Here is a 25726-nt window from a genome sequence, read left to right as displayed (position 1 = left end):
TCGGAACCCATAATTTTCCAATCACTTTGGGTTGTAATTTATTATTTATTGAATATAGTACTTTATGTTGTTTCCAATTTATTGAATATTTATTCAAATGAATTTGGTAAGTTATTTATACTAAGAGAATATTTATTCAAATGACAAAAACACACCAAATAAAATTACATAAGCATACCGAATAATAAAAAACTCACTAAAGTTGAACTAAAAAAATTACATAAACATACCAAATAATAAAACACACCAAATAAAATTACACAAACATACCAAATAATAAAACACACCAAATAAAATAACATAAACATACAAAATTCAAAAAACACACTAAATGAACTTAATTATCTTCAGCTTGTTTCAATGCCCACTGGTGCTCTATCAAGTCAATTTGCGGGGCATTGTGCATGTCTAGCATTTGAAATGCAGTATATCGTTGAATGAGCCTTTCATTGTAACGTTCATCCCTTTGTAATGGCTCATGTTGCACAGTCTCATCGGTAACGTCATGAGCACAATATATACGTGTTCTTGAATTGTTCATCGTGTCTGGCTCATATTCATCAACGGCTTCATAATCGTACTCATGATGGATCGAAGCGACGCTACATCAAACAATCTGGCAGCACCCCTGATGATCGCCCAACGAGCTTGGAGGATACCGAAACAACGCTCTACATCCTTCCTGCACCCCTCTTGACAGCTTGCAAAGTGTTTTTCCTTTGCACTTCGCGGACGTGGCACTGTTTTGACAAATGTTGACCACCTTGGGTAAATACCGTCAGCTAGGTAATATGGCCCGTCGTGCATACATCTGTTGACCTCATACATGACTTTTGGTGCATTTCGTTGAACACTGGGGATTGGGCAAGGACGTTGATGTCATTTTGAGCTCCCAGAACCCTGAAAAAGGCATGCCAAATCTATGTATCAAAAGATGTCACCGCCTCCAAAATAATACTTTTTGCTCATTTTCTATCCCCATAAGCGCCTTGCCATGCACTTGGACAGTTTTTCCACGTCCAATGCATACAATCAATGCTTCCAATCATCTCAGGAAAACCACGCATCTCGGCCTTCTTCAGAAGTCGTTCCAAGTCCATGTTTGTAGGTTTCCGGAGGTACTCTGCGGTGTAGATAGATTCGATTGCTCCGCAAAACCTCATCAGGGACTCAAGAATGGTTGATTTCCCCATCCTCGTTATCTCATCCACTTGGTCTGCAGATGCTCCATATGCAAGCATCCGTAAGGCAGTAGTAATTTTTTGTTGAGAAAGGAGACCCATAACACCAAAAACATCCTTATTTTGCACAAAGTAAGAAGCATGGTTGCAAACAGCAATCATGATTTTGTTGAACAAATGTCGTTCCATTCTAAAATGACGTCTAAAGTACGTATCAGGGAATGCACTATTACGGACAAAATAATCGTCCAAGAGTTCCATACTTCGTCGTTGCCTGCTTCTATCAAGGTTTTCGGAACAGCTGGGCCTACAGATCTGAGCCACAACTTGGATGACTCGACGGGAATGTGAGGCTCTGCCCCATTCTTACTTCGTCATTTCTCCTTCTACGCTCCTCATCCTCTTCCCTCTCATTTTTTGCCACCTGGAGATTGAACATTCCTTCTGATTGGTTAAACAATTCTTCCTCTTCCTGATCAAGTTCCCACATCATCCTTGAGGAAGAAGAAAACATTGTAAGAAAGAAGCAGAAACTATGAATAATGATACAAATTTGTGAAGAAGGAATCAGAAACTATGAATAATGATAAAGATCTTGAGAAAATTGGTGTGAGATTTGTGAGGATGGATGGTGGATTATATGGAGGATTCAGAAATGATTAGGTTGTAGATAATGCCACGTGGCATGCCGTCATTCGTTAAGAATCTGATGGAAATCTATCCTCAAAGATTGTAAACAGATTATGATATGCGGCACGACGTGATTGGTTACTAATCTTATCAGAAATCCATTACCAATAATTGTATTTTCGGATAATGACACGTGACATGCCGTTATTCGTTAAAAATCTGATGGAAATCTATCCTCAAAGATTGTAAATAGATTATGACACGTGGCGCAACGTGATTGGTTAATAATCTTATCAGAAATCCATCACCAATAATTGTATTTTCGGATAATAACACATGGCGCAACAAGTACGATTAAAAATTTTATCGGAAATCCATCCCCAATAATTGTCTTTTTGGATTTTATGACAAGTGGCGCAATGAGAACGATTAAAAATCTTATCCGAAATTATAAATAAAATTATTTTGTATTATTTAATAATACTTCGGATAATGACACGTGGCGCAACGAGAACAATTAAAAATCTTATCCAAAATTACAATTAAAATTATTTTGTAATATTTTATAAATAAAAAAAATACTAATATTTTATTGCCTATTGCCAGGGCTATTGAAGTGTAACGGTGGAGATGCAAAAGGCGATTATTGTTCATCAATGGCAGTTATTATTCACCAGGTGGATTGAATAGTGAATACCCTTGGGGGAGGGCTCCAATGTTGGAGTTGCTCTAAATAGCAATGTTAACATCATTAAGAATGATCTTCTAATCTCCCTCCACCTCCAAATTTAGAAACCTTTTTGACAAAGCAGTTGTAGCCTATCAACCAAAGCATGGTCTTATGTAGATGTGACAAATCAACCCATTAAGTTGTTAATGGATCCTCGTTAAGATCTGTTTAAGTTAATATCACCACAATGTGTATGCGAGGTTAGTAGTGATGATGATGGTTTAAGGTGAAATCAAACTAAATACCCCTTAATGGGGGTACCCATCAAAAACCTAATAAATTAATTTGCCACCTCTAATCTTATCCGACAAGGATATTGGACTTCTCGAGCTTTCGATCCCTCAAGGCCCTAAATATCAGAACAATCTGCCATTTGCATCGTGAATTTATGAGAGACCAATCAACATTACGAAGATCCTAATCATAAAGACAATAAGCTAAGGCCATCTCCAACCGAAGGAGGGCCAAAGGGCAATGTTTAGCCCTATAACCCTTCAAGAAATTATATTTTAATGAACAATGTCAGACCATATTTTATATCATCTCAAACCAAGGGGGCCAAATGGTCATAGGCTAAACATAGCCATTTGACAAAAAAACCTATCTCCAACTGAGGGCGCCAAAGGGCCATAGGCCAAACATAACCCCCTTAATAATTTATTATTTTAATTGAATTAATATAGTTAATTAAATTAAACTACCGTATTAAAATAAGATTTTCGGACATATTCTAAGTGCCACTTGCCACAATAACAAAGAGAGCATGGTATTGTTGCACCTACCACACAGTTAAGCTTGACATTCTGATGTTGGAGGGCAGGTTGAAAATGGCCAGCCCGCTGGCCTGATTTGGGTATTTTGGCCCGGTGGGTCCCACAAGCCCTTTGGCCTAGTCCTCGGTTGGAGACGGTTTTTGTGTCATTATGAGCTATTTTGAGCCATATGACCCTTTGGCCAGGTCGGTTGGAGATGACCTAATCGCTTGTCCAAATTAGTATAGTTGTCATCTCCTATAGTTGAACATATACTCTTCATAAGGGTATAGCAAGAATCTAAAATACCTTTCCAAAAAGGAAATTGTTTTTTGTAAATAATAACAAAATAGACACTTAGTACAACGGTCTAATAATATCCTTCTTTACTTGTAAGCAAGAGGTATTATGTTCGATTCTCGTCAAAGACGAATTTGAACCACATTATTGTTAACTCATTGGGAGACTAAACCCCCTCCATTTCTTTTAATGCGAATAATATCGTTTGTTAAAAAAAAATAAAAGGCATCATAGTGGTTTGGCAAGGCCAAGGCCCAAATAAAGCCTAAAAATAAAAACAAAAAAAATTCAAAGAAAGAAAAAGAAAGTGTTTTTATAAAAAAATAAAAAAATAAAAAAATAAATCTGATTGCTTAAATTTGTTGTTGAAAACATGGAATTTCCAAAACCCAATTAGGGTTGCTATTTATGTGCAGCTGCATTGACTGAAGTCGGTGAAGCTTTTACTTGCCTTGTAGGTGAAGTAAATCATAACAAACGTACGCTTCGCTCTATCTTTTTCTATAAATTAAATTCCTCCGTACCAATTTTCAATTTTCTGCTCCACTTGCAAACTTAATTACTAAAACTATTTTTCTTCTTTCTTTTTTCCGCTAAAAAAAAAAAAACTATAAATTTTTCTTACACAATTCGTGACTTTAAAACTATAAATACTTTTTTATGTTTAATATGAAAAAATTAGAAGGTGTTCGTTCCAACTGTTATTTATTTATTTATTTTTTTTTAAATTTAAAATGCAATCCACTTTTCAGGGTTCGGAAAGACTTATAACAACATTTTAGTTTGCCTTAACCACTATTGTGCGATTCACTAGTACCAGGAATCGAACCCAGGACATGCCTGAAATTCTTCCCCAACCACTGGGTCCACCCATAGTGGTTTGGATTTTGCTATTTAATAATTTTATTTTTATATGAAAAAAGGATATGTAAATTAATTTTATTTTTGGTGAAATAGGTAAATTAATTTGACAATTAATTAGCATACATGCATCTTTGAGAGCATATCCAGCAACTTTTGACTCTTTTCTAAGTTTGGATTAATTTCCGTATAAGGATTAAAGTTTTAGATTCCTTACCCTAATTTGGGTAAGAATTATTTTGTTTAAGGAAAGTAATTATTTTACATGGATGGTTAAGAGCTAATTGTTTGAAATTTAAAAATGGTTTTTTTAGTTTTGAAAATGTGCACAAGGTTTTATGCAACTGACACAGATTACTATGAAGGTTTCACGGCCTTTTTGACCCCAATTACATTGCAAAGAAAAATAGGGTTCTTCCTTTTTTTTTTTAAAAAAAAAGGAAAATGTGAATGTGGAAATTGAGCGAGGATCCTCATCGTATTCTTTTTGTAAGGATTTCCAAAATTTTCAAATTACATTCGTTCATCGTATATTGTACGGTCAAAATTATTGTAAATTTTTTATTTAAAATTGCATATAAAAACTATCTGAAAAAAACTGATCGCATGATGTACAATGAATATATGTGATTAGAGGATCCCTGGAATCCCCACAAAAAGAATCCGGTAAGGATCCTCTCTCATAGAAATTGTCAATTTAAAATACAGTACAATTTTTTTTAAAACTTTTACTATTAGAATTTTAAAATCAATTATATTATTCAAATTTCATATATAGAAGCCAGTGGCATTTTACTATAGTGGTGGAAATGTGTTAAGTTCTTGCAAGACGACATGAGTTTAAACCTCGTTGGTGGTTAATTCTAACATTTAATGTAACAAAATCTATCGTTTGCCAAAAAAAAATTATAGACAAATATTTATTTAGCATCCATATAAATTTCATATATAGATAAATATTTATTTAGCATCCATATAGATATGAAAATGAATTATCGCTAAATTTGTTGCGACTCTGAATTTACAGAGAGATTCTTCAGTGTATCGGAGACTTAAGAATACGGCCTAATAAATGCGCGAAAATTAGCTATAATTACTATCTCACATGATAATTTAAAATGACTACTTGTAATTATTATCTTATTGTAATGACATAAAACTCTATTATTAACGTAACATAACGAATACTAGTACATGCTAATTTCCACTATTACATTGATTTCTAAACAATAATATCTTTCTTTTTCTTTCAAATCTCACTAGCCTCCTACTCATATGAATTTGTTTGTTATCATTGATTCATTACACTCTTGAGAAAATTGAATCATTCTAACCGTAACCCATTACTCTTATTCTCACTCTTACTACTTAGTACTATAGTTTAGTGTTATATTCCTCTTTACTTGTAAGTGAGAAGTCTTAGATTCGATTAACATAAAAAATGAATTTAAATCACATTATTAATACGATCTGTAAATAATATCGTTTATTAAAGAAAAAATTTAATTTTACTTGATATTTCCAACCTGCGGTACTTGTGGTATTAAGTAGGCTTCATTTTTCTCTCTCTCGTTTTCTCACTCCACCCAAAGCCGAAAGCCATGACACAAATAAAAGGAACAACTCCAACACCAACAACAGCAGATCATAATAAAAATTAAATCCAAAAACAAAACAGTTTCTTGTAAACTAAGGCATTCCCATCATTTCTTCACCACCAATCAAACCCCTATCGCTTGCTTTTGCCTCCACCAAATCTCCAGAAGAAGCCTCCCCATCAAAACCCCCAATCTCTCCAATCTCTCAGCTTCTCGGACTCATGGGTCGCGAAGCTGACCTTCAGATAATACCATCAGCCGCCGCCGCCGTCATCGCCGTAGCCACCCCCATAGACCCGCCGACGCCGGCACCTGCGCCGACTGCCCTCGCTCCCGGCTTCAGGTTCCACCCAACAGACGAAGAACTCGTCATTTACTACCTCAAGCGCAAGGTCTGTCGCAAACCCTTTAAGTTTAACGCGATCTCCGAGGTCGACATCTACAAGAGCGAACCCTGGGACCTCGCTGGTAAATACCCACATCTCCGATTTTATTGATTTTTCTTCATTTTTCGTGGCTGGGTTTCTTAATTTTTGTGAAAAATTTTGTATTTTTATTGTTCTTTTTTCTTAATGTTCGTGTTTTATAAGGTAAATCGCCTTATTATCTTTGTGCCTGATTTTTCGGCTGAGACAACACTGGATACTTTTGTGCCCTTTTGGGAGTTTTTTTTTTTTTAGATTAGGGGGTGTAATTTTGTCTAATTTTAAATGGGTTTTTTTTAGACAAGTCGAGCTTGAAGAGCAGAGACCAGGAGTACTATTTTTTCAGTGCATTGGATAGGAAGTATGGAAATGGGGCAAGGATGAATAGGGCTACCAACCAAGGGTACTGGAAGGCCACCGGAAATGACCGGGCCGTCAAGCACAATGATATCAACGTGGGGATGAAGAAAACCTTGGTGTTCCATAGCGGCCGAGCTCCAGATGGGAAAAGGACCAATTGGGTTATGCATGAGTACAGACTTGTTGATGAAGTTTTCGAGAAGGCTGGGCTCGGTGCCATTCAGGTGAGGTTTTGGCCTGTTTTTCGTTAATGCTTTTATGTGCTATAAGAAATTGTTTGGTTTAATGAGCTGAATCGCTCGGAAATGAGAGAAATGCTGGTTTTGCACTTATGCTATATTTTGGTTTGATGATTGCAGAAAGTTTTTGCATTTGAGCTGAATAGTTGATTTTAATGAACTTCTTAACTTGGTTATAGTGTGTTACGATAATGTGAAATACTGATATCCTTATCTAAATTTTACTAAAGCATCGAACTAGTAATTTTTTTTTTTTTTTTTTTTTTTTTTTTAGCATTGGGTATTGCAATCATCTGGAGACTGATTTAGTATTTTTTTTGTTTCCCTTTTGCTCTGGGGGCTGAAGGATGCATTTGTCCTATGTCGAGTATTTCACAAAAGCAATATAGGTCCACCAAATGGGCATCGGTATGCGCCTTTTGTTGAGGAGGAGTGGGACGATGATGACAAGTTAACTTTGGTTCCTGGACAAGAGACCCGGAGTGTAGCTGTAGTTAGTCGTGATGCATTTGTGGTAGGAAATGGTCATGCCGCATGTAGTGAACAAAATGATTATGCTGCTCGTAGTGAGCAAAAGGTACATGCTGCTCGTAGTGAGCAAAAGGTACATGCTGCTCGTAGTGAACAAAATGATTATGCTGCTCGTAGTGAGCAAAAGGTACATGCTGCTCGTAGTGAACAAAATGATTATGCTGCTCATAGTGAGCAAAAGGTACATGCTGCTCGTGGTGAACAAAATGGACATGCTGCATACATTAAAGGAAACGGACATGCTACATACATCGGAGGAAATGGGCATGCTGGATACATCGGAGGAAATGGGCATGCTGGATACATCGGAGGAAATGGGCATGCTGCATATATTGGAGGCAATGGCCAAGCTGCATATAATGGAGAAAATGGTCATGGAACTTCTGTCGAACGAAATGGTCATGGAATTTCCATGGAAGGAATTGATCATGGAACTTCTGTCAAAGGAACTGGTCACGGTACTGAAGGAAATGGTCACGGCACATCTGTCAAAAGATATGGTCACGTTGCTTCTGTTGAAGGAAGTGGTCACGTCACTTCTGTCGAAGGAAGTGGTCACGTCACTTCTGTCGAAGTAAATGGTCACGTCACTTCTGTCGAAGGAAATGGTCAGGGCACTTCTGTCAAAGGAAATGGTCATGGCATTTCTGTCAAAGGAAATGTTGTTGAAGGAATTGGTCATGGAACTATAATTGTAGTAGATGACAATGGAACTACTAATGAAGGTAACTGTCATGAAACTGGTACTGCAGGAAATGGTCACAGTGCGCCCACTGCAGAAAATAATATTGAGCAGGTTTGTGCTTTCAGTTTATTTCTCTTTATTCTCAAGTCTATTCACATAAAATTTTGTTCTGTATTATTGTATAGGCTGAATTTGCTCATCCATAATGTAAATAATGGTTTTCCCCACTTTGTTATTAGTTAATATCAGAAAATAATATTGAGAAATAATATAGTAAGGATTGTTTCCTTGTATAACATCCAGTACCAAATATGCACCAATGGCAAGCATGTATACTGTATTCTTGGACATGTGAGTTTCATTGTTTTTCTTTGTGGGCTGAATTCACTGATTACCAACATAACTTTTCAATCTTCTGGTGGGTTGGGATTTTCTAATTCAAACCTTTTTTTTTTTTCTCACTCTTTCGTTCTTTGAAGAGGTCTGCACAAAATAGTGACTCATATATTTTGGATAATGGCTTTCTGTATCTCTATCATCTGTGCATTATCATATTATAAGTGCATTATCATATTAAAAGTATTACATAATTGTTGAAATCAATGTTTAAAAGACATTTTAAGGAGGCTTCCCTACGTGGAAGGAGGCCTGGATTGACTGCTGGATGAGATTATAATTATTCTGACAAGGTACTTTCGGAAGGATGGCGAGTCTTCTTTTTCCTTGGTTTTGCATTAGACCATGTTGTTTCTGAGAACGTCTTACAATTATGCAATAGGGGTTTTCTATACTGGACGGTCTAATAATCCTGCACTGTTTTAAACTGTTTGACCTTGACATTTTTCCTCTCGTCTATAAATGAGTTGTGCTTCAGATATGATGTGACGTGGTGAATTATTCTGTTCTATAAGCCTGTGGCCTAAAATTGGTGTCTCTTGGGATACATAGAGAATGTGGTCGAGTCCCTTGAGGTCCCTTGAGGTTACATAGGATGATATATGCATAAATTGCCTCAAGAAATAGATATCAGACGGTGGAATAGTCAATATCAATGGCTTATGTGATAAAGGACCTTTTTCCATTTTCAAGTTTGTAGTAGATCAGTGGCTCACGTGATAAGGCTGAAGAAAGTTGAGGTTCCACTATAAAACCAATTGGCAATATGGGGAGTAGCCCAACCTCTTATAAGACCATGCAAGGTCCCTCCTCCTATCAGTGTGGGACTCATTCTCAACAAAAAGCCCCACATGAAGTACCTTTTTTCTCAAAGGTTTTGATAAGCCATGATAAGGAACCTTGAGAAAGAAGCTAACTACCTTTTTATTTTGTTGGATTTTATGAGAGTTAGGGGTATAGAGCAATGATGTTGCTTGGTCTGTAGAGGAGCATCTGCACAATTGGAAGGTTCAATTGTTTTAAGTTTGAGATGAGGTTTTAGAAGAAAGTAGACAACATTTCTTGCTTAAGGTGATAAGGAACGATTATAGTGACATAGACTGTAGCAAGTTGGAATTGTTTGAAAGACCAGGTGGAGAAGGAGAAGTCTTGAAGCATCCAAATGTGAACGATGATTTAGGTTCAAATGTGACTAAAGTGGATTTTGTTGGTTGTCATGATATGTTTGTTAATGACCTTTTAGCAAAAGTGGGGGATTATGAGGCTTTTGCACAACAATTTACGTTCTTCATTCCTAAGAAGGTTAAACAGTAAACATTCAAGTTTTGCAGTCCCTAAGATTTTCTTGTTATGTCAAACAATTATTCTAGTTAATACCAAAGTCAACTTATGAATAGTAGATGCTTATTTAGGTCACTGTTATACTAGTTCAACTGGCTCTCTCCCTTTCTCACCCTCTTTATATATATATATATATATTTGCGACTTGCCATTCTATGTTTTTCTGTTTTCCCCAAGAAAAGAGGTTGTGTTTTGTATAAGAAAAATGGTTAAACCAGGGGTGGGCTAGACCTGAATAAAAGCCTGGAATCTGGATAATACCAAAACTCTACAGAAAAGTTATGTAACTGAAGTGGGCAAGTCATGATGACTAAAGTTTCAGTGTTTCCATTCTTTGTGCTCTCCTTTTCTTTTAATTACGGAGATTTGCAGAGCTATAGGCTTTGTTCAGGTTAATTTATAGATCCTTCTGGAGTTTAAAAGCAGATTGTAATGGTTGGTATTAGCCCCTTTTAATGAGTAGGAACATCAGGATTTGATTAAACTCCAGAATCCAGATAGTAATTTGAACGAATGACATGGTTCTCAGTCTTCTAATGAAAGTTTCGCCATTATCCACCACGAACAATTTATGTTTGGGAATTGGTATGGCTGTTTTGCTAGTATTAATTGATAGTTGTTACATACAAGAGTTATATTGATTGATAGTTGTTACATACAAGAGTTATGTTGTTAGATAAAAATAATAGATAGAACTGCTTAAAAAGAAAGTAAATTACTAAAAGGTAGACTTTACCACATGATGGTTAAATGTGCTTTGAGTTTTGTTTATTGCATAGTCTGTTGGCCTGCCACATATTTGTAATCTGCCATACATAGAAATCCCATCCTTGGAATAATCCAGTCCCTCTTTAGACTCTAGCTAAAATGAAACCAAGATACATAAATTTGGAATTAAAACAGCTACTTGTTCGTAGTGCTTCTTTCTGGCGCCGACACCTTCTTTTTGACCTTGCTGTATACTAAAACCATGGATTAAAAAGAAAACTGAAATGAAAGACGCATATGCCTTTCATGGTACCAAACTACCTGACCATATAATTGCTGAAAAAGTTGTTCTCTTATTAGAGTAGGCTGTGGCATCGTCTTGTGTTGGGGATTGTAACTGTATTTCTTGACTCATGAATCATTATAAATACCTCAATTTCTTATTTTCGTACTCTAGGTTTTAATTCTAAACATATGCTGAAATTATCCATGGTTGTGAAATTTAGATTTTTTTTTTTTTTTTTTTTTTTTTTTTTTTTTTTTAGTCAAAGTGAAATTTAGATTTAGATTTGCAGGTTATTATCATTGTTGCAACGTTTTGAATGCATAATATCAACCGCATGTCTATTATCATTGTTGCAATGTTTATTATACACTAAAAGAAGTAGACAGTGACATGCTACCATGAACAATCAAAGTTGATACCATGATATGGTGTACAACCAACCTGACCTGTTAGCGATATTCCCATTAGTATTGTTCTTTGTTCATGATATTCGATACGTAAGATTGCCTGTTGTAGCTCCTTGCATTTTTCTTTGTATTTTCAATTTTCCTTACGTCCAATATTTGCTTCCCCTTCTTGGTTGCTCATTTCAGGATACACAGGCAATCAGCAAGGCTATTGTTGTTGTTCCTGAACTTCCAACAGAGAATCAAACTGTTTTACCACCGTGCAAGACAGAGAGAACGGATGATTATCCTATGACATGTGTGGTTAATAGAGAAGAGAGATTGGATGACTATCCGTCACCAGGTCCAGATGATGCACAACCCCTGCTAACTTTGTTTAATCGACAACCTGGGCAACTACGCCAGTATAAAAGAAGGCGGCATAACGAGTCAAATTCTAACCATTCAAATGCTTCTGAGATTTCAAGTGGGATGACACATGACCCTTGCTCGTCTACAACAACAACAGCGTCAACTGAGGCATCGATGACAACGACTACCAGAAATTTTCTGTCTGCACTGGTGGAGTATCAGCTGTTGGAATCCCTTGAACCCAAAGATACCACCCCAGCACCTCCTCCTGAACTTAATGCTGCTTTGATGGAATCATCTGTGCCTACCAGCTGCTTGAAATACATAGAGACTTTGCAAACTGAAATCCACAAAATCTCAATCGAGAGGGAGACCTTGAAGTTTGAAATGATGAGTGCCCAAGCCATGATCAACATTCTTCAAGCCCGAATTGATCTCCTAAACAAGGAGAACGAGGATTTGAAGAGGAAGGTCTGAGTCGGCTAGTGATTCGTAGTCGTACGTACTCCCCCGTGTTGGTTGTATGAGTTATCGGCCCCGTATGGGCCTTGTCGGACTATCTACAGTGAGTATGTTTTCTTTGTTAGACGAAGAGGAGCTGTCTCTGTTGTTAATCGAACGATGTTGTACCCGTGAAGCAAGCTGCTTGTACCGGTAGCAAGCTGAACTATGTTGTATCCTGTATGGATCGGCAGTTTTAGACCCTAATTATCATAAATTTCGAGCTTATTGCCTTTGTTAGATAACCAAGCCAATTGCTTAGAGCCCTAGACAGTGGTTTGTTGAATGCTGGAAGTTGGAGCTACAATTCCCGGAGGATTACTGAGCTGTTGCCTCGGTTTCGATTGGGAATCAAGGGCTCTGATCTCTCTTTTACACAAACCAAGGACTCGGATTTTTTAGTCCATAAGCTCTGAACACTAAGATCCGAAGAGAACTCAATTTCCATTTTAACTTCAACCTACCATCCTCTTAATTATTTTATGAAACATTTGTTGTGTTTAGTGATGGAGGTAGAGGTTGAGGCCGGTATATATATGTAATGTTAGAAACTCGACCACACACGATAGGTGTGGAACATCGCAAATAATATGTGATGCATTTGAAAATTTGATCCCAAACGTCACACATAAAATGAGTTAATTGAATGAATTTGAGAAATTATTATGTATAAAATTGTACAAAACTAACTCAACATATATTTTAAAATTGGTATGTACGAAATTTGTAAATTTATCCTCAAGATTGTTTTATAATTTATCTTGGTATATTTATAATTAATTTTTTTTTCAATTAGTATATGTATTACTTGCTATTGAGAAATTATTTTTTTACAAACGATATTATTACTTTAAACAAGAAAGAGGGGAGAGGGGGAGGGTTGAAGAGGTAGACCATATTCGTTATGGCAATCCTCCACTTGCTAGCAACCAAATTGACTAAAGCAGAGCGCCATCATTTTGCACCTAAGTTTGAATTATTCTTTGTGGACGTTAAAGTAGTTCAAAGATTTCTTTTGAAGAGCTAGATTATTTCTCCCATTTACCCCCAGAAACATGGGTATTTCTTTTGGAGGTGGATTGTCTGCCCTCCTATTTCCATACTCTTTCATTGCCCTCCTGTGATGTGTGGTCACGGTTAAGCTACGTTAACATTTTATATTAATTTTTTTATAGAAATAATAAAACAAAAAGTAATAGGAATATAAAATGTTGACATGGCTTAACCGTGATCACACAAACATGAGGGTATGAGAAGAATATGAAAATGGGAGGGCACACAATCCACCTCTATTTCTTTTCCACCCCTAATCAATTTTTTAATAATTTACTTTCGATATCATACTTTCAACTCTATTTACACCTTATAAGTCTTCCATGCCCTCTAGTTTTTCCATTTTTTTACTCAAATTTTTCGGTCTGCCAGTTACAAAGATTACCACTCTCAACCTTCTCTACATATTTATCTATTTTATTTAGGCTTTCATCAACAATTGAGCCCCTAAAACCTACTCCAACCTTTGGAAAGATAAAAAAAAAAAAAAAAAGAATATTTGGAGTAAAATTCAAAACTCATTTATGAGCTAAATTTAGTCCAGAATTCCCTCTGGATTAGTGGGGCTAGCCCACCATATATGTATATTTTTTTTTAGTTTTATATTTATAAATTTATTGAGTCCAACGGTTAAAATATAATTTGATGGAATCTAACGGTAAAAATCTTTTTTAGTTTTATATTTATAAATTTATTGAGTCCAACGGTTAAAATATAATTTGATGGAATCTAACGGTAAAAATCTAACGATCCAAATTTAAATATAACGGCTAAAGTAATTAAAAAAAAAAATCTTTTATGTGTTTCATATTCTTTTAAAGTGTTTCACGAGTTTCATGGTATCGATTAGTGATTTTTCAATATTTGTCAGAATCTAAATATTTTTAGGTTAAAATGTTGATAAAATTAAATTAGGATAGTCTACAAATTTTTTTCTTTTAAAAAAGTTACTTTAAGGAAAAAAAAAAAAGCCTAAATTCATTTTTTAATAATCTGTGGCTAAAATTTTAATTCAGAAGAGTTGTAGCAAAAAAGTTATTTCTAGACAAAAATTTTTAGATTTTAATTCAAGTGTTGGAGATGATCTTTATGGGTGAAATGAAGCAAAAATGTTTATACGCGGGGTTTTTAATTTCCTATACATTTATCTTATATAATGTACGTCACCGGTTATAGTGTTCCCCAAGTAAGTTGACGGATGCAGTTACATCAGCCCCGTATCGATTCAACACCCACGCCACGTGGGACCTCTGCAGCCTGCCACATCAGTTACCTTGCGATGCCGGTAGCAGAGACATAAATTGACCGGCCTGTGACCCAAAACAAATCACCTCCATATATTCGCGGAAAACTTCCCTGCGGGACTAACGACGCTATATATCTACCAAAACGACGCACCGGGTCGCACTTTCCCACACCGACTCAATGGCTCCTCTACTCTCCTCCTTCGTCCCCAACGATCAACTCTCCGATTTCGATTCAATCCAATCCCTAATCTAACCCTAATTCCCAATTCCCGATTCCCGTTTCTCAGTTCTTTCGATTCCATTCTGTTTTGAAACCCTAACAAAAACATTTCATTTTTTTTTGTTCTTTTTCTTCCTGGATTTGATTAATCCATGGCTCGCGGCAAAGAGAATTCACTCGCTCCTGGGTTCCGATTCCACCCAACCGATGAAGAACTAGTCTGGTACTATCTGAAGCGCAAGGTCTCCGGCAAGAACTTCCGATTCGACCCCATCTCGGTCGTCGACATCTACAAGACTGAGCCTTGGGACCTCCCTGGTTAAAAATCTTAACCCCTTTTATGCTTTAAATATATATATATGTACATATACACGTGTATCATTTGGTGGACTCTAGCTACATTTGTGAATTTTTTTGTTGGGTTATTGTTTTCGGTTTATTAGGCAAGTCGAAGCTGAAGACTAGGGACTTGGAGTGGTACTTTTTCAGTTTTCTGGATAAGAAGTATGGGAATTCGTCCAGGACGAATCGGGCTACTGAAAAAGGGTACTGGAAGACTACGGGTAAGGACCGTCCGGTTAAACATAATTCCCGGGATGTTGGGATGAAGAAGACGCTGGTTTTTCATAGCGGGCGAGCCCCCACCGGTGCCAGAACCAATTGGGTTATGCATGAGTATCGCCTTTCCAATGAGGAATTGGAGAAAGCTGGAATTCAACAGGTTTGGATTTTTGTTGACGTTGCTATTGTTCTGTTGGCATTTTATGATATTGGGATTGATTGTTGGGTTTATTGTGGCGGATGGGTTCAGAAGGATCCGTATGTGCTTTGTAGGATATTCCAGAAGAGTGGCACGGGACCGAAGAATGGGGAGAAGTATGGCGCACCGGTTATGGAGGAGGAATGGGACGATGATGACGTGACTGGTGTACCTGGTGAGGAGGCGGCTGCTAATGTAGTGGTACTTAGCGAGGAGCCACATGTTGAAGCAATTGGTGTCAACGATGGGGCTTATGTTGAAGCATTTGACCTTGATCAGGTTCTTAATTCATTCAGTTTTTTCATTTCAAGTCCTGTAGTCGAATTGTCTGATATGGGGATGGGTAGATTTGGCTAGAATTTCTTAAATATAAAGATAACTGTCGCAGTTGTGGGAAACCTGCCGATGTGTTTGATAAGTCAAAAGTAGATATGTTGACTGTGTCCAGTTATTGGAGTTTAGGCCAGGTGAATTTAACTTGAATCTGGCTGTGCTGTACATGACTATGTTGAAAGGTCGTTGGTTGTAGATTTGGATATATAGGTAGCCCAATGTTGGCAAATGAAGTTGTTATTCCCCTTTGCTTTAGGTGTTCAGTGGTGTTTTTTTTATTTTATTTTTATTTTTGGGGTAAAGAAATGATTATATTAAGATCAAAGGAAACAGTATAGAGTATGGGAGTATGTTACAAATATGAGAGTATCTTATTATGTGTTCGTATCACATTTAGATTTCACCCCTTATGCAGAAGAATAACTAATAAGGCTGCTATAGTTACACAAATAGGATTTTTTTCTTATTGTTGATTATGATGCTGCTCTTTTGTTGTTCTGGATAAGCTTCAGAGCAACTACGTCATTAGCACTCCCAACTTCTTTTTCTTATCAGAATTTTGTTCATCTTTTCTTTTTTCAACTTTATTAAGGTTGAAACTTGGTGAGAGTTTATCTATCTGCAGTAGCTGTCAGCCTTACATACTTTGTTTAAATTTTAGTTGCATTCTTAAATTTATCTGGAATGCAATACCCTGCCTTTTCTGTCACAAAAAGTTTTCCTCTGTGGAACTTGGCTTATGTAGTTGTGAAATCATGTATTGCATTTTATATATTCATTCAAAGAGCATCATCAATGTGTGTAACAGTCTAACCTAGAATACTGAAACATGGAATGTTCACTCACAGCAGAACATTCCATCGAATGAACTTTAAATGCAGTATTACAAGTTAATGTTGCATTGATATTACTTTAATAATCACCGTACCTTGATGTGTTATAATTTTTTATGGACTACAATTTTCTAAAAGTTGGTAGAATCTTGGTGTCCTTTTAAAATGGATCTGGATGATCTTCGTTGACAAAGAGTTCCAAATGGTGTGTTTTAGAGGGACATTTTTTTGGGTATTTACGTGTTGTCTCCCCATCCCTCCCTCTCCCTCTCTCCCTGATGCTCCGTCACTCTACCTCAACCCCGTATTGTTGCAATCTGACCTGGAGATTTGTTAATTATTGAAGATACCTCCTCCAACCTATTAGATGTCCCTTTATTGTAAGTTCAACGAGTGCTGTAATTTTTGTCTGTTATTGTCACTTGATACTCTTAACGAGTTCATAGATCTTATCCTCAACAGGGACAAATTGAAATTTGGACCACTTCGTAGAATTACGTAATGAATTTCAAAGTATTCTTGGTCCCGGCCGGTGCCATGAAAAGCATCTTCGAACTAAAGGAACTGAGTTGATGCTGTAGCTGAGAGATTGAAAAGATCTTTGTGTTCTAGAATAATGCATTACGCATGATAGAAAATATCAAGATGATTAATCTTTACTTCTGAACCTTTATATGACGGCGAAGTAGAAATGAAAACTTCTGCTACCTTTTTCCATCTGTTCGTGGGCATCTTCATCATCTTGATCTTATACGTTCTATTTTACACATTCTTTGCATATGATCTAATTTTTTATATTAAATTACTATATTTATGCACATATTACTCAACTATTTAATTTAAAGAGGGTTTAATTGACGTTCACCATCTTTGGTTGACAATAGGGTTTTCATAAATAGTAGCATATAGATTGATTAGGTATATAAATATATTATGTGGCAGGGGCCTCCATTTTCTGTCAGTTTAGTCTTGATTCACCTTTGTAGTATTTCACATGATCTTCTAAGTCATGTTTTGATATTCTACAGTTATATATACTTTTTATTTATAAAATCTTTCTTTCCCAGAATCTTGACACAGGAATTCCATCTGAAAGTGCACCTCCTCCATCGAACTTCTATTATGGGGAGACGAGCCACTACTTTGAGCATTCTGGGGACTTTGTTGAAGATGATACAAAGGCTGTGATAGGCACTGGGGAAACTTCGGAATACTGTGGAGACCAGATGTTCTTTAACTACCCAGAGCATCATGAGACGGTTGGAAATCCAGTAAAAAATGAATATATGACCTCACAAAGTCCTGAGGACCTAAAGTTTGTTGACTTGCCAGAGCACAACGAGGCTGATGCAAAATCAGTCAAGGATGAATGCTTTCTTGAACCAAGCGATGATGCAAATCCAGCTGTTGTCAATTACTCACTTAATGAACCCTGTTTGAATGCTACGGAGAATACGCCAATTGGTGATGGGCTATTCCTTGAAGCTAATGATCTTTCAAATCCAGTCGAGTCAACTGCAGGTTTTGACATGCTTGATGAGTACCTTACATACTTTGATGCCACTGATGACATCTCTCAGTATATTGATTTCGATTCTTGTGGAATGATGGGGGTTGAAAACTATGTTCCTGACGAAGCTCCAGCTGACCAGAAGGTACAAGCTTCTCAAGTTTCATTTTCCTTTTGTATTTCTGGATTTTAAGTAGCATCTTTCATTTGATAAACTGTTGTATAGCAGCTTGTGAATGGTGAGACCGAGCCACAACCAATGGGAGGCGAACATGTACAACCAGAGCCACAGCCAATGGGAGGCGTACATCTTGTACAACCAGTGGATACTGATGATGCATCTTCGTCAAAGAAAATGGCGGAGTTCAAGTTTGAGTCAGGTATAGTATCTTATTTCAGCTATCAAAGGTGCTATCATACGCCGTTTAATAACTTATCCTTTAGATTAGTAACTTTCTGTTGCTGTCACTGGTCGTCTTTTTCTCACCTTCTGGTTTGTGCTCGATTTTCGTGGTGCAGATGGTAACTACCCCTTCATCAAAAAGGCAAGTCACATGATGTTGGGCAGCATACCTGCTCCACCTGCATTTGCTTCGGAGTTCCCTGGTAAAGAGGCAATGCGTAGGTTAAACTCTGGTGCAGCATCTTCCAGTTCGGTTCATGTCACTGCTGGCATGATTAGAATTAGAGACATAACTTCAAGCGACAACAGGATGGACTGGTCTTTTGGAAAGGATGGGGTTGTCAACCTTGTCTTTTCTGTTCAGCTGTCGCAGAATGACGGAAACTCTGGCAATCTGGTGCCAGTCGGTGGCTCACTCTCTGGAAAGACGGGATGTGTGGTGATGCGGGGCTGGTTTTTGTTTATGTTTTTCTGGGTCCTATTTCTTTCCATGAGTTTAAAAATCGGGAGCTATATCTATACCAGGTGATTTTTCTACACTAAAGGTGGTCTTCGAGCCTATCTCAGGATCTTGTAGTGAGCTTCTTCCCTTAGTGATTAGGGGAAGAAGTATGTTCTTGCAGGACTATATTTTAGTTAATCAGTACACTGACTGCTGAACTAATTATTTATACAAACCGTTTGCGTAAGATTGCGGAACGTGCGTGTTCTATTTTGAATAACTATATACTGAATGAATGTAAAACTGAATTTTCATTTGATTGTAATTTCTTCTGTTACTATTTCGTTTTTGTTGAAGCATTGACAAAGTATAATATAGGGTTGAGAGACTGCGAAATGTTCTCATGTCGGAAAGTTAAAGAGGCCTTATGTGTGGTTTATGAGTAGTTGGACAACTTCTACCGCCAATTGATTTCAAGGCGGTGGCAGTGAAGTGTTACGTCGTATGTAACAAATAATGCACGTTTTTCCGATCAAGGAAATAAGAATTGCAAAGGATTTGAGGTAACCAGAACATTATATCATTTCTGGATTTACAGTTAATTGCAACTCACATCTAAATTTAGACTTCAATTTTCAGGGTCTAGGCTGCAGAGCTGAAACTTATTAAAACCTCAAAATTTAACAAATGACTTAATACATTACTCCCTTCATGCTCTTACGACATAAATAATGCTGTATTATTTGCCTCATCTGCTCCGTCTGGTATTCTTCGTAAAAGTTCTCGCGACGTGGAATTTGTCTGCCGGGGATTACATCTCTCCAGGTAGCATAGTATCCTCCGGTAAATCACACACAGCGATACCCTGGAAAGGAATGAACATGGAGATTAAGATGCTCCGGTGATATCAAGTATCAACACAAGGTAGAAATGGTGTAAGAATGAAAAACGTACCTGCCCTGTAAGGTGAGCGACGCATCTTTTCTCAGCTAGTAACTCAGCTTCGCTCTGAAAGATTAATGGCGTCAAACGAGACAATTCGTCCAAATCTACTATGAATTCGACACTAGTTCATTCAACTGTATTTACAGTACACGACTAATTTCCGCATCCGGTCAGCAATGCATACCTTTGTTATTCGCTTGCGAAGATAGTCATCAAATTGTATGTCCTTCACAAGTTCATAGTCGCCGTCTCCCTGAAGAGTGCGACTAACTTATTAGAAGTGCCTATATCACAAACATAAACACTCGGAAAGGAAAATCTCTTGTATAAACTTACTTTAGATCTGCATGGCATGCTGAACACTAAATCCTCTGCTATACCGTAGGGATTTCCATTTGTGTAAACCTACAACGGGATGGTACACAAGACACGAAGATCAAATCATCACGAACTTTTGTGCCATCGAAGCAACGCAGAATAATTGAAAATTCACATTTATGATGTTCAAGGGTAGTTTAATATCGATCTGGGGCATTTTATATGCGTGCAATAATATGCAGAGACTTTCTGTGGCAACCAAAAGTATAGAGGGAAACTGAAAGAAAATTCAACTTAATTCCTTTTGTTTCTCGGAGATTTGGGCTTCAAAGTCATCTGTTTCTCCAAAGAAATGAAGTATGTAGAGTTCTGATCATTTGGCTTCTCAAGATGGTCTGGTTCTTACAGGAAACGGACAGTATATACAGGCTTACATACCATGCATTCATATCAAACAAACACGAACTTACTGCAGATGAAAACCAATCGCCCTCAGGGGTAGGAGTAACCAAAGACTTCATGGCATCTGCAATTGACACGGCAGTTGATGCAGCTGACGATCTTCCCCATTTTTTTATAAGCACCCCTCCTCTCTGCGAATTGGATAGTATTTGAAAATGAGGAGCAGATATGGTATTAGAGACATTGTCGAATTATAGATATATATGTTCCGTCTTACCTTCTGGATACTTTCGGTAAACTCTTCCTCTAACCATTTGTGATCCTTGATGACCTCTTTGACAGGCAAGCCATTAATTCTAGCATTTAAGAAGTCTGGCACCTGATAAGAATTCCACAATTCTTCTTCAAAACAAGAAGCTAGCGAAAATCATCCATGCTTTTACAAAAGAATGATTAAATGACCTGGGTGGTTGAGTGGTTTCCCCAGATGGTCATGTTTGACACTTTATCATAGAAGACGCCTGCTTTGAGGGCTAGCTGAATAAATCATAAGCCAACTATGTTAAATCATTATTCCTTTTGATCATGTCCTAGTATCGATTATCAACTATTTTACTGATGTTTGAGAGGTATATATGTACCTGACATTTTGCTCTATTTTCATCGAGCCGTGTCAAAGCATGAAAATTCTTTGCAGGTATGTTGGGAGCATTTTTCAAACAGATGAGTGCACTACATCAGGAAGAATATAAGTAACAGTGACGGGCATATCTCCGCTACCTGTGCATCCTTCCATCCCAAACAATTGAAAACACGAGGAAGACTATTACTTACTTTGTGTTACAAGGGTTTCCAACTACTATCACTTTGACATTACGTGATGCAACAGCATTAAGAGCTTTTCCCTGGTTTTTGAAACAAAACATATAGGATCAAAAACTGTCGAGCCACTTGTGTTACTGTGTAAGCACAAGAGGCATGTGTGATATCATATAAAATCTAACAGAACCTGCTCGACGAAAATCTGCCCATTCAGATCCAACAAGCCTGCTCTTTCCATTCCAGGACCTCGAGGCTTCGCTCCTATTAAAAGAGCCCATTCTGCATCTTGGAAAACCTCATATGGATCAATGCCAATGCTCACCTCCCGCAACAACGGAAATAGGGAATCCTCCAATTCCATAGCAACTCCTGAACGCAGAAACTGTCCTCTTCAATAGCCGTATATATACATAATTTAGAAGGGTTCACTTTTGGTGAACACATTAACTTACTGAATTCAAAACTTGTGCAACTCCAATAGATACATCATTCACTAATTAACTTTTCTTCCACTGTAATTCTAGCTGACTGCCTTTCTAACATCGCTAAATGTAGATATTAGCTTTCTCACTGCAGAAACACTGGCACCCCCTCAACTAGGGGGTACCCTTGTATCTGGCACTGGCAGTGATAAAATATAATCTGCAGTGTATTGAGTCCAAAGACAGGACAATATCTGGATGCTGAACCTTCTTCCTCAAGTGAGACAAGACGCAATTGACATTGTTCAGTTCCACTTTTAAACATAGGGTCTTTAGAAGTATTCAGAAACAGGGAGATCTCAGATTTTGCGGACCGACTTAACTTTAATCCTTCTACTTATCAGATACTTAGGAAGCCAACAATGCGATTACTTTGTGTGAATAACAACTACTACGGGCAGAAATCTATAAGGGGTCGCAAAGTTATGTTTACTAATACTATTATTTGCGTAGGCGATATAAAAATGCTGGTTGTACTGCACATTTATGTAAATCTATTACTGTGTCTATGTCAGAACGATACCTTCAAGAGCTTGCAAGGACCTTTCAGATCCCAATAGTTTCAATGCAATAGGTTGGTCTGGCCCAAAAACCTCGCCTGACGCAAGCTGGACAATAAGAAAGCATGTTGAAAATATTGAAAATAAGTTAACTGCAATAGTGAAAAAGCGATTATATTCTAAAAACTAGAGAGGGACAGAACCTTTTTTTCTCTTCAATGCTCACACACACTAGCATAACAAGTAAAGGCTACATGCTAGTCGGTAATGGAATCGAGATACAACCAAAGGACTGCTTAGCAAATGAAAGCACAATCCAGTTTCTTGTCAGTTGAGAGTACTACATGCTAGGGCTTGTTTTACACTCTTTACAAGCTCTATTTTCCAGTTTAACCTGATATGGTTCAGATTGTTACAGGCTATCGGAAAGATCGTGGTCTAAGACTAAGATAACATGTAGGGATGGTTTGCAAGACCCAACGGGAATATGACTTCTAATTACAGGTACAGAAATATAATGTTTCGAAAGTATTAACAGGGATTAAATATTTAAATGCAAGTTTAATAGGTAATTGGTAGTCAATAAGTTCCGAAAAAGCAAAGCCACCATTAAAGAAAAGGAAATTGTGCAAGAGGTTTGGGATGCAAGAAAGACTTACTTTAAAGAGTAGATGATTAGATATCATCCCAGCTGCACCTGAGACTGCAATATTAATTAATTTCTTCCACGATTTTGTCTCTTCTTCCTGTGAATTTTGGACATTGTTAGATACACTACTTAAATAATTATTAGATAAACTGGAGGTCAATAATCAGATATGCTCTCTCTCTCTCTCTCTCTCTCTCTCTCTTACACACACACACACATATTACAAACCAAAATCGAGTTTGGATCATTTAAAACTGCATGTATCTTCAGCAGAAAGTCATTAACAACAAGCAGAAAAACATAAACCAAAATCGACGGTTTTTGTCTGATTCACTGTTTATGCAACAGAAATTGTAAAACATAGATTACAAGGCATAACAAATGAGTCTTATGTAAAAACTAGAAAACAAAACACAGAAAATTTTACTGATTGGTAATTGGCAGAGAAGGTCCCAAGTATACTAGAGCGACTAACTCGACTAGAAAAATTGACAGACACCATATGAGAACTTACTCAAGCTCCAGAGTTATGCCTACTAAGACAAGGTACAAACCCCAGAAGTCTATAGAAAAATCTGTATAAACCCAGATAACAAAAAGAAGGAAGCTTACAGCTACGAGATCATAGGTGAGGCAGAACACGCCGAAGCACTCTGCCTTGCTCTTCGGGTCTTGGGTTTGTTCTGGAGCAGCTGGAGTTTGAACTTGACTGAAATTACGAGTAATAAGACTACTACTACCACCAGAAAACAAAAAAACAGAAAAGAAAATGTTGGAGATATAGTAATGTAAAGAAATTAAAGCTCACTTGGGTGCAACAGAGCAACAGATTCTGGAATTTCGAGTGTGAGGGAGGGGCCGAAAAGTGAGACGGCTGTGAGAGTGGAGATGGGTCGATAAGGATGAGAGCTGGGAAGACTGAAAAAGGCGGGTCTTGCTGTATGAAGGTGTTGATAGCTCAGTTACTGCCATGGTGATGGTGTGGTGGCAGAGAGAGAGAGAGAGAGAGAGAGAGAGAGAGAGATAGGAAAAGGAGTTGCAAAAGAGAAGGTGTGTTTGAAGACAGAGACAGACTGGTTTGGAGGGAGGGAGATGAAGAGGAAGGAAGGGAGAGAGAGAGAGAGTGTTGGTTGGAAAAAGCTGGATTTTGAAATATCAGTACAAGGCCATGCAAATGACACTTGTCAATACTACCTCATCCACAACACAAAATCACTGTTCCTTTTCACTTTAGATTGAGCATCTCCGTAATTTGGCGGCCATGTCATGTGAGAAGAAGAAGAAGAAGAAGAATCAAATTCTATAAAGATAGATTTACTTTTTCCAAGTTGAAAATACGAATCGAATGAATCCCATACGTTGGTGTCTCTTCTCCAAAGACAGATTTACTTTTCTAATGAAAAAAGTAGCCTCCGTTAGTGATACTAGAAAGTATTTATTACTATTTTCTTTTGACGATTAGATATTTGTAATGGTCTTCAGATTGTGTTAGTACTAAATACTTGTAAGTACACTAGTCCTTTTTCAAAGGTTGCATTTAGTATGCGGATAGGAATTATGAGTTAATGATTTTTCATGTCTTTTCTTAGGGGAAGGAAAATGCAGTTATTTTCTTGTGTTCCGTAATATTGGGAAAGTAGTTCGGAAATATCGCGTTTAGGGATATAATAGGCATTTTCAATTGCCATATTTGTCATGAAAATATGTCAATTAATGCTAATAATCAGTTCTCAAGCCTGGATTTGCCAAATATGTGAAAGACAGCACTTTTATTCACCAGAAATATTTTAGTGTTTTGGGAACAAGTGTCCAGTGTATTAAATATTATAATACAATTGGTTGAAATATTTTTTACGTTTTCAACTAGTTGTATTATTACATTTGGTATACTGAGCTATGTTCTTATCACAATCAAAAATCTCTCTCCCTTCACCAACTCTCTTCATGCATACCGAACGTAGCCAAAGAGTCACGTGTACTTACTTCCATGAAATTTTGATGGTTGTGTTCACAACTTAGGACAATCTGCAGCTGGTATTATTATTCAACTCAAATTGAATAGCAAAAATCGCTAGAGCCATTTCGTTTGCTATTACTTCTGTGATTGAAGCAGAAGTTCTGGGATTGAAATATGGATTAGTTTGGGCTAAACGCTAAGGTCTTACAAACATTTTCATGCTTTAATCAACCTCTACTTCTAGGGAGATAAACCACCACTTTAGCATCTTGTTTCACCGGTGAAGGATATCAAAAGTTCGATGATCTGGAGGTTTAGGTTGCTAATACCCACCATGTTTTGCATGAAACCAATATGTTACAGATCACTAGGGTCCGTGTGGAAACGTTTCACAAAATGATTTTTGAGAAACTATTTTGTAAAACATGAACGACAAATATGATTTTGCATTTTTGTGATTTGAGAACACATTTGGTAGTTTAGTTCGATTATGATATTAGAGTAAAAACATTGAAAAAACGTTTAGTATCAAATGTCAAAAAATACAAAATAGATTTGTGTTTCGCAG

At 37.1% G+C, this 25726-nt stretch overlaps 4 protein-coding genes across 6 annotated transcripts; 2 read left to right on the top strand and 2 right to left on the bottom strand.

Moving 5' to 3' along the window:
* Positions 1–965: 965 nt before the first annotated feature.
* Positions 966–1343, bottom strand: LOC137747986 (uncharacterized). The gene has a single exon (XM_068488106.1). The coding sequence runs from the start codon at positions 1341–1343 to the stop codon at positions 966–968; it is 378 nt and encodes a 125-aa protein (XP_068344207.1).
* Positions 1344–6042: 4699 nt separating this feature from the next.
* LOC137747254 (NAC domain containing protein 50-like) lies at positions 6043–12510 on the top strand. Its single transcript, XM_068487327.1, has 4 exons — positions 6043–6520; positions 6778–7061; positions 7423–8403; positions 11617–12510. Exons 1-4 carry the CDS (start codon positions 6274–6276, stop codon positions 12256–12258), a joined length of 2154 nt encoding a protein of 717 aa, XP_068343428.1. The 5' UTR covers positions 6043–6273; the 3' UTR covers positions 12259–12510.
* Positions 12511–14691: 2181 nt separating this feature from the next.
* On the top strand, positions 14692–19414 carry LOC137748263 (NAC domain-containing protein 78-like). 3 transcript variants are annotated; one of them, XM_068488391.1, is made up of 6 exons: positions 14692–15120; positions 15246–15523; positions 15617–15841; positions 17796–18383; positions 18465–18618; positions 18758–19414. In XM_068488391.1, the coding sequence occupies exons 1-6, from the start codon at positions 14955–14957 to the stop codon at positions 19168–19170; spliced, it is 1824 nt and encodes a 607-aa protein (XP_068344492.1). In that variant the 5' UTR covers positions 14692–14954; the 3' UTR covers positions 19171–19414. The 3 variants fall into 3 exon arrangements, with proteins under 3 accessions (XP_068344492.1, XP_068344490.1, XP_068344491.1); XM_068488389.1 differs by having other exon boundaries at positions 14693–15120; positions 15614–15841; XM_068488390.1 differs by having other exon boundaries at positions 14694–15120; positions 15614–15841; positions 18468–18618.
* Positions 19415–19639: 225 nt separating this feature from the next.
* LOC137748265 (malate dehydrogenase [NADP], chloroplastic-like) lies at positions 19640–24396 on the bottom strand. The gene is made up of 14 exons (XM_068488392.1): positions 24010–24396; positions 23814–23910; positions 23212–23298; positions 22576–22660; positions 21758–21939; positions 21583–21653; positions 21390–21480; positions 21211–21285; positions 21026–21127; positions 20817–20939; positions 20365–20433; positions 20213–20281; positions 20038–20091; positions 19640–19948 (listed from the first exon to the last, which is right to left on the bottom strand). The coding sequence occupies exons 1-14, from the start codon at positions 24171–24173 to the stop codon at positions 19895–19897; spliced, it is 1323 nt and encodes a 440-aa protein (XP_068344493.1). The 5' UTR covers positions 24174–24396; the 3' UTR covers positions 19640–19894.
* Positions 24397–25726: the final 1330 nt, after the last annotated feature.

This window comes from Pyrus communis, chromosome 10 (assembly GCF_963583255.1).
Source record: "Pyrus communis chromosome 10, drPyrComm1.1, whole genome shotgun sequence".
NCBI lineage: Eukaryota > Viridiplantae > Streptophyta > Magnoliopsida > Rosales > Rosaceae > Pyrus > Pyrus communis.
Note: the sequence above shows the minus strand (reverse complement) of the source record. Positions and strands in the feature narration are given on the sequence as shown.

Coding starts and splice junctions, on each gene's coding strand:
- LOC137747254 (XM_068487327.1), top strand. CDS start 6,274: ATGGGTCGCGAAGCTGACCTTCAGATAATACCATCAGCCGCCGCCGCC. Junction 6,521..6,777: donor CGAACCCTGGGACCTCGCTG/GTAAATACCCAC, acceptor GGTTTTTTTTAG/ACAAGTCGAGCTTGAAGAGC. Junction 8,404..11,616: donor CAGAAAATAATATTGAGCAG/GTTTGTGCTTTC, acceptor TGCTCATTTCAG/GATACACAGGCAATCAGCAA.
- LOC137748265 (XM_068488392.1), bottom strand. CDS start 24,173: ATGGCAGTAACTGAGCTATCAACACCTTCATACAGCAAGACCCGCCTT. Junction 23,299..23,813: donor TCACCTATGATCTCGTAGCT/GTAAGCTTCCTT, acceptor CAAAATTCACAG/GAAGAAGAGACAAAATCGTG. Junction 20,282..20,364: donor GCATGCCATGCAGATCTAAA/GTAAGTTTATAC, acceptor CGCACTCTTCAG/GGAGACGGCGACTATGAACT.
- LOC137747986 (XM_068488106.1), bottom strand. CDS start 1,343: ATGATTGCTGTTTGCAACCATGCTTCTTACTTTGTGCAAAATAAGGAT.
- LOC137748263 (XM_068488389.1), top strand. CDS start 14,955: ATGGCTCGCGGCAAAGAGAATTCACTCGCTCCTGGGTTCCGATTCCAC. Junction 15,121..15,245: donor TGAGCCTTGGGACCTCCCTG/GTTAAAAATCTT, acceptor TCGGTTTATTAG/GCAAGTCGAAGCTGAAGACT. Junction 15,524..15,613: donor AGAAAGCTGGAATTCAACAG/GTTTGGATTTTT, acceptor GGATGGGTTCAG/AAGGATCCGTATGTGCTTTG.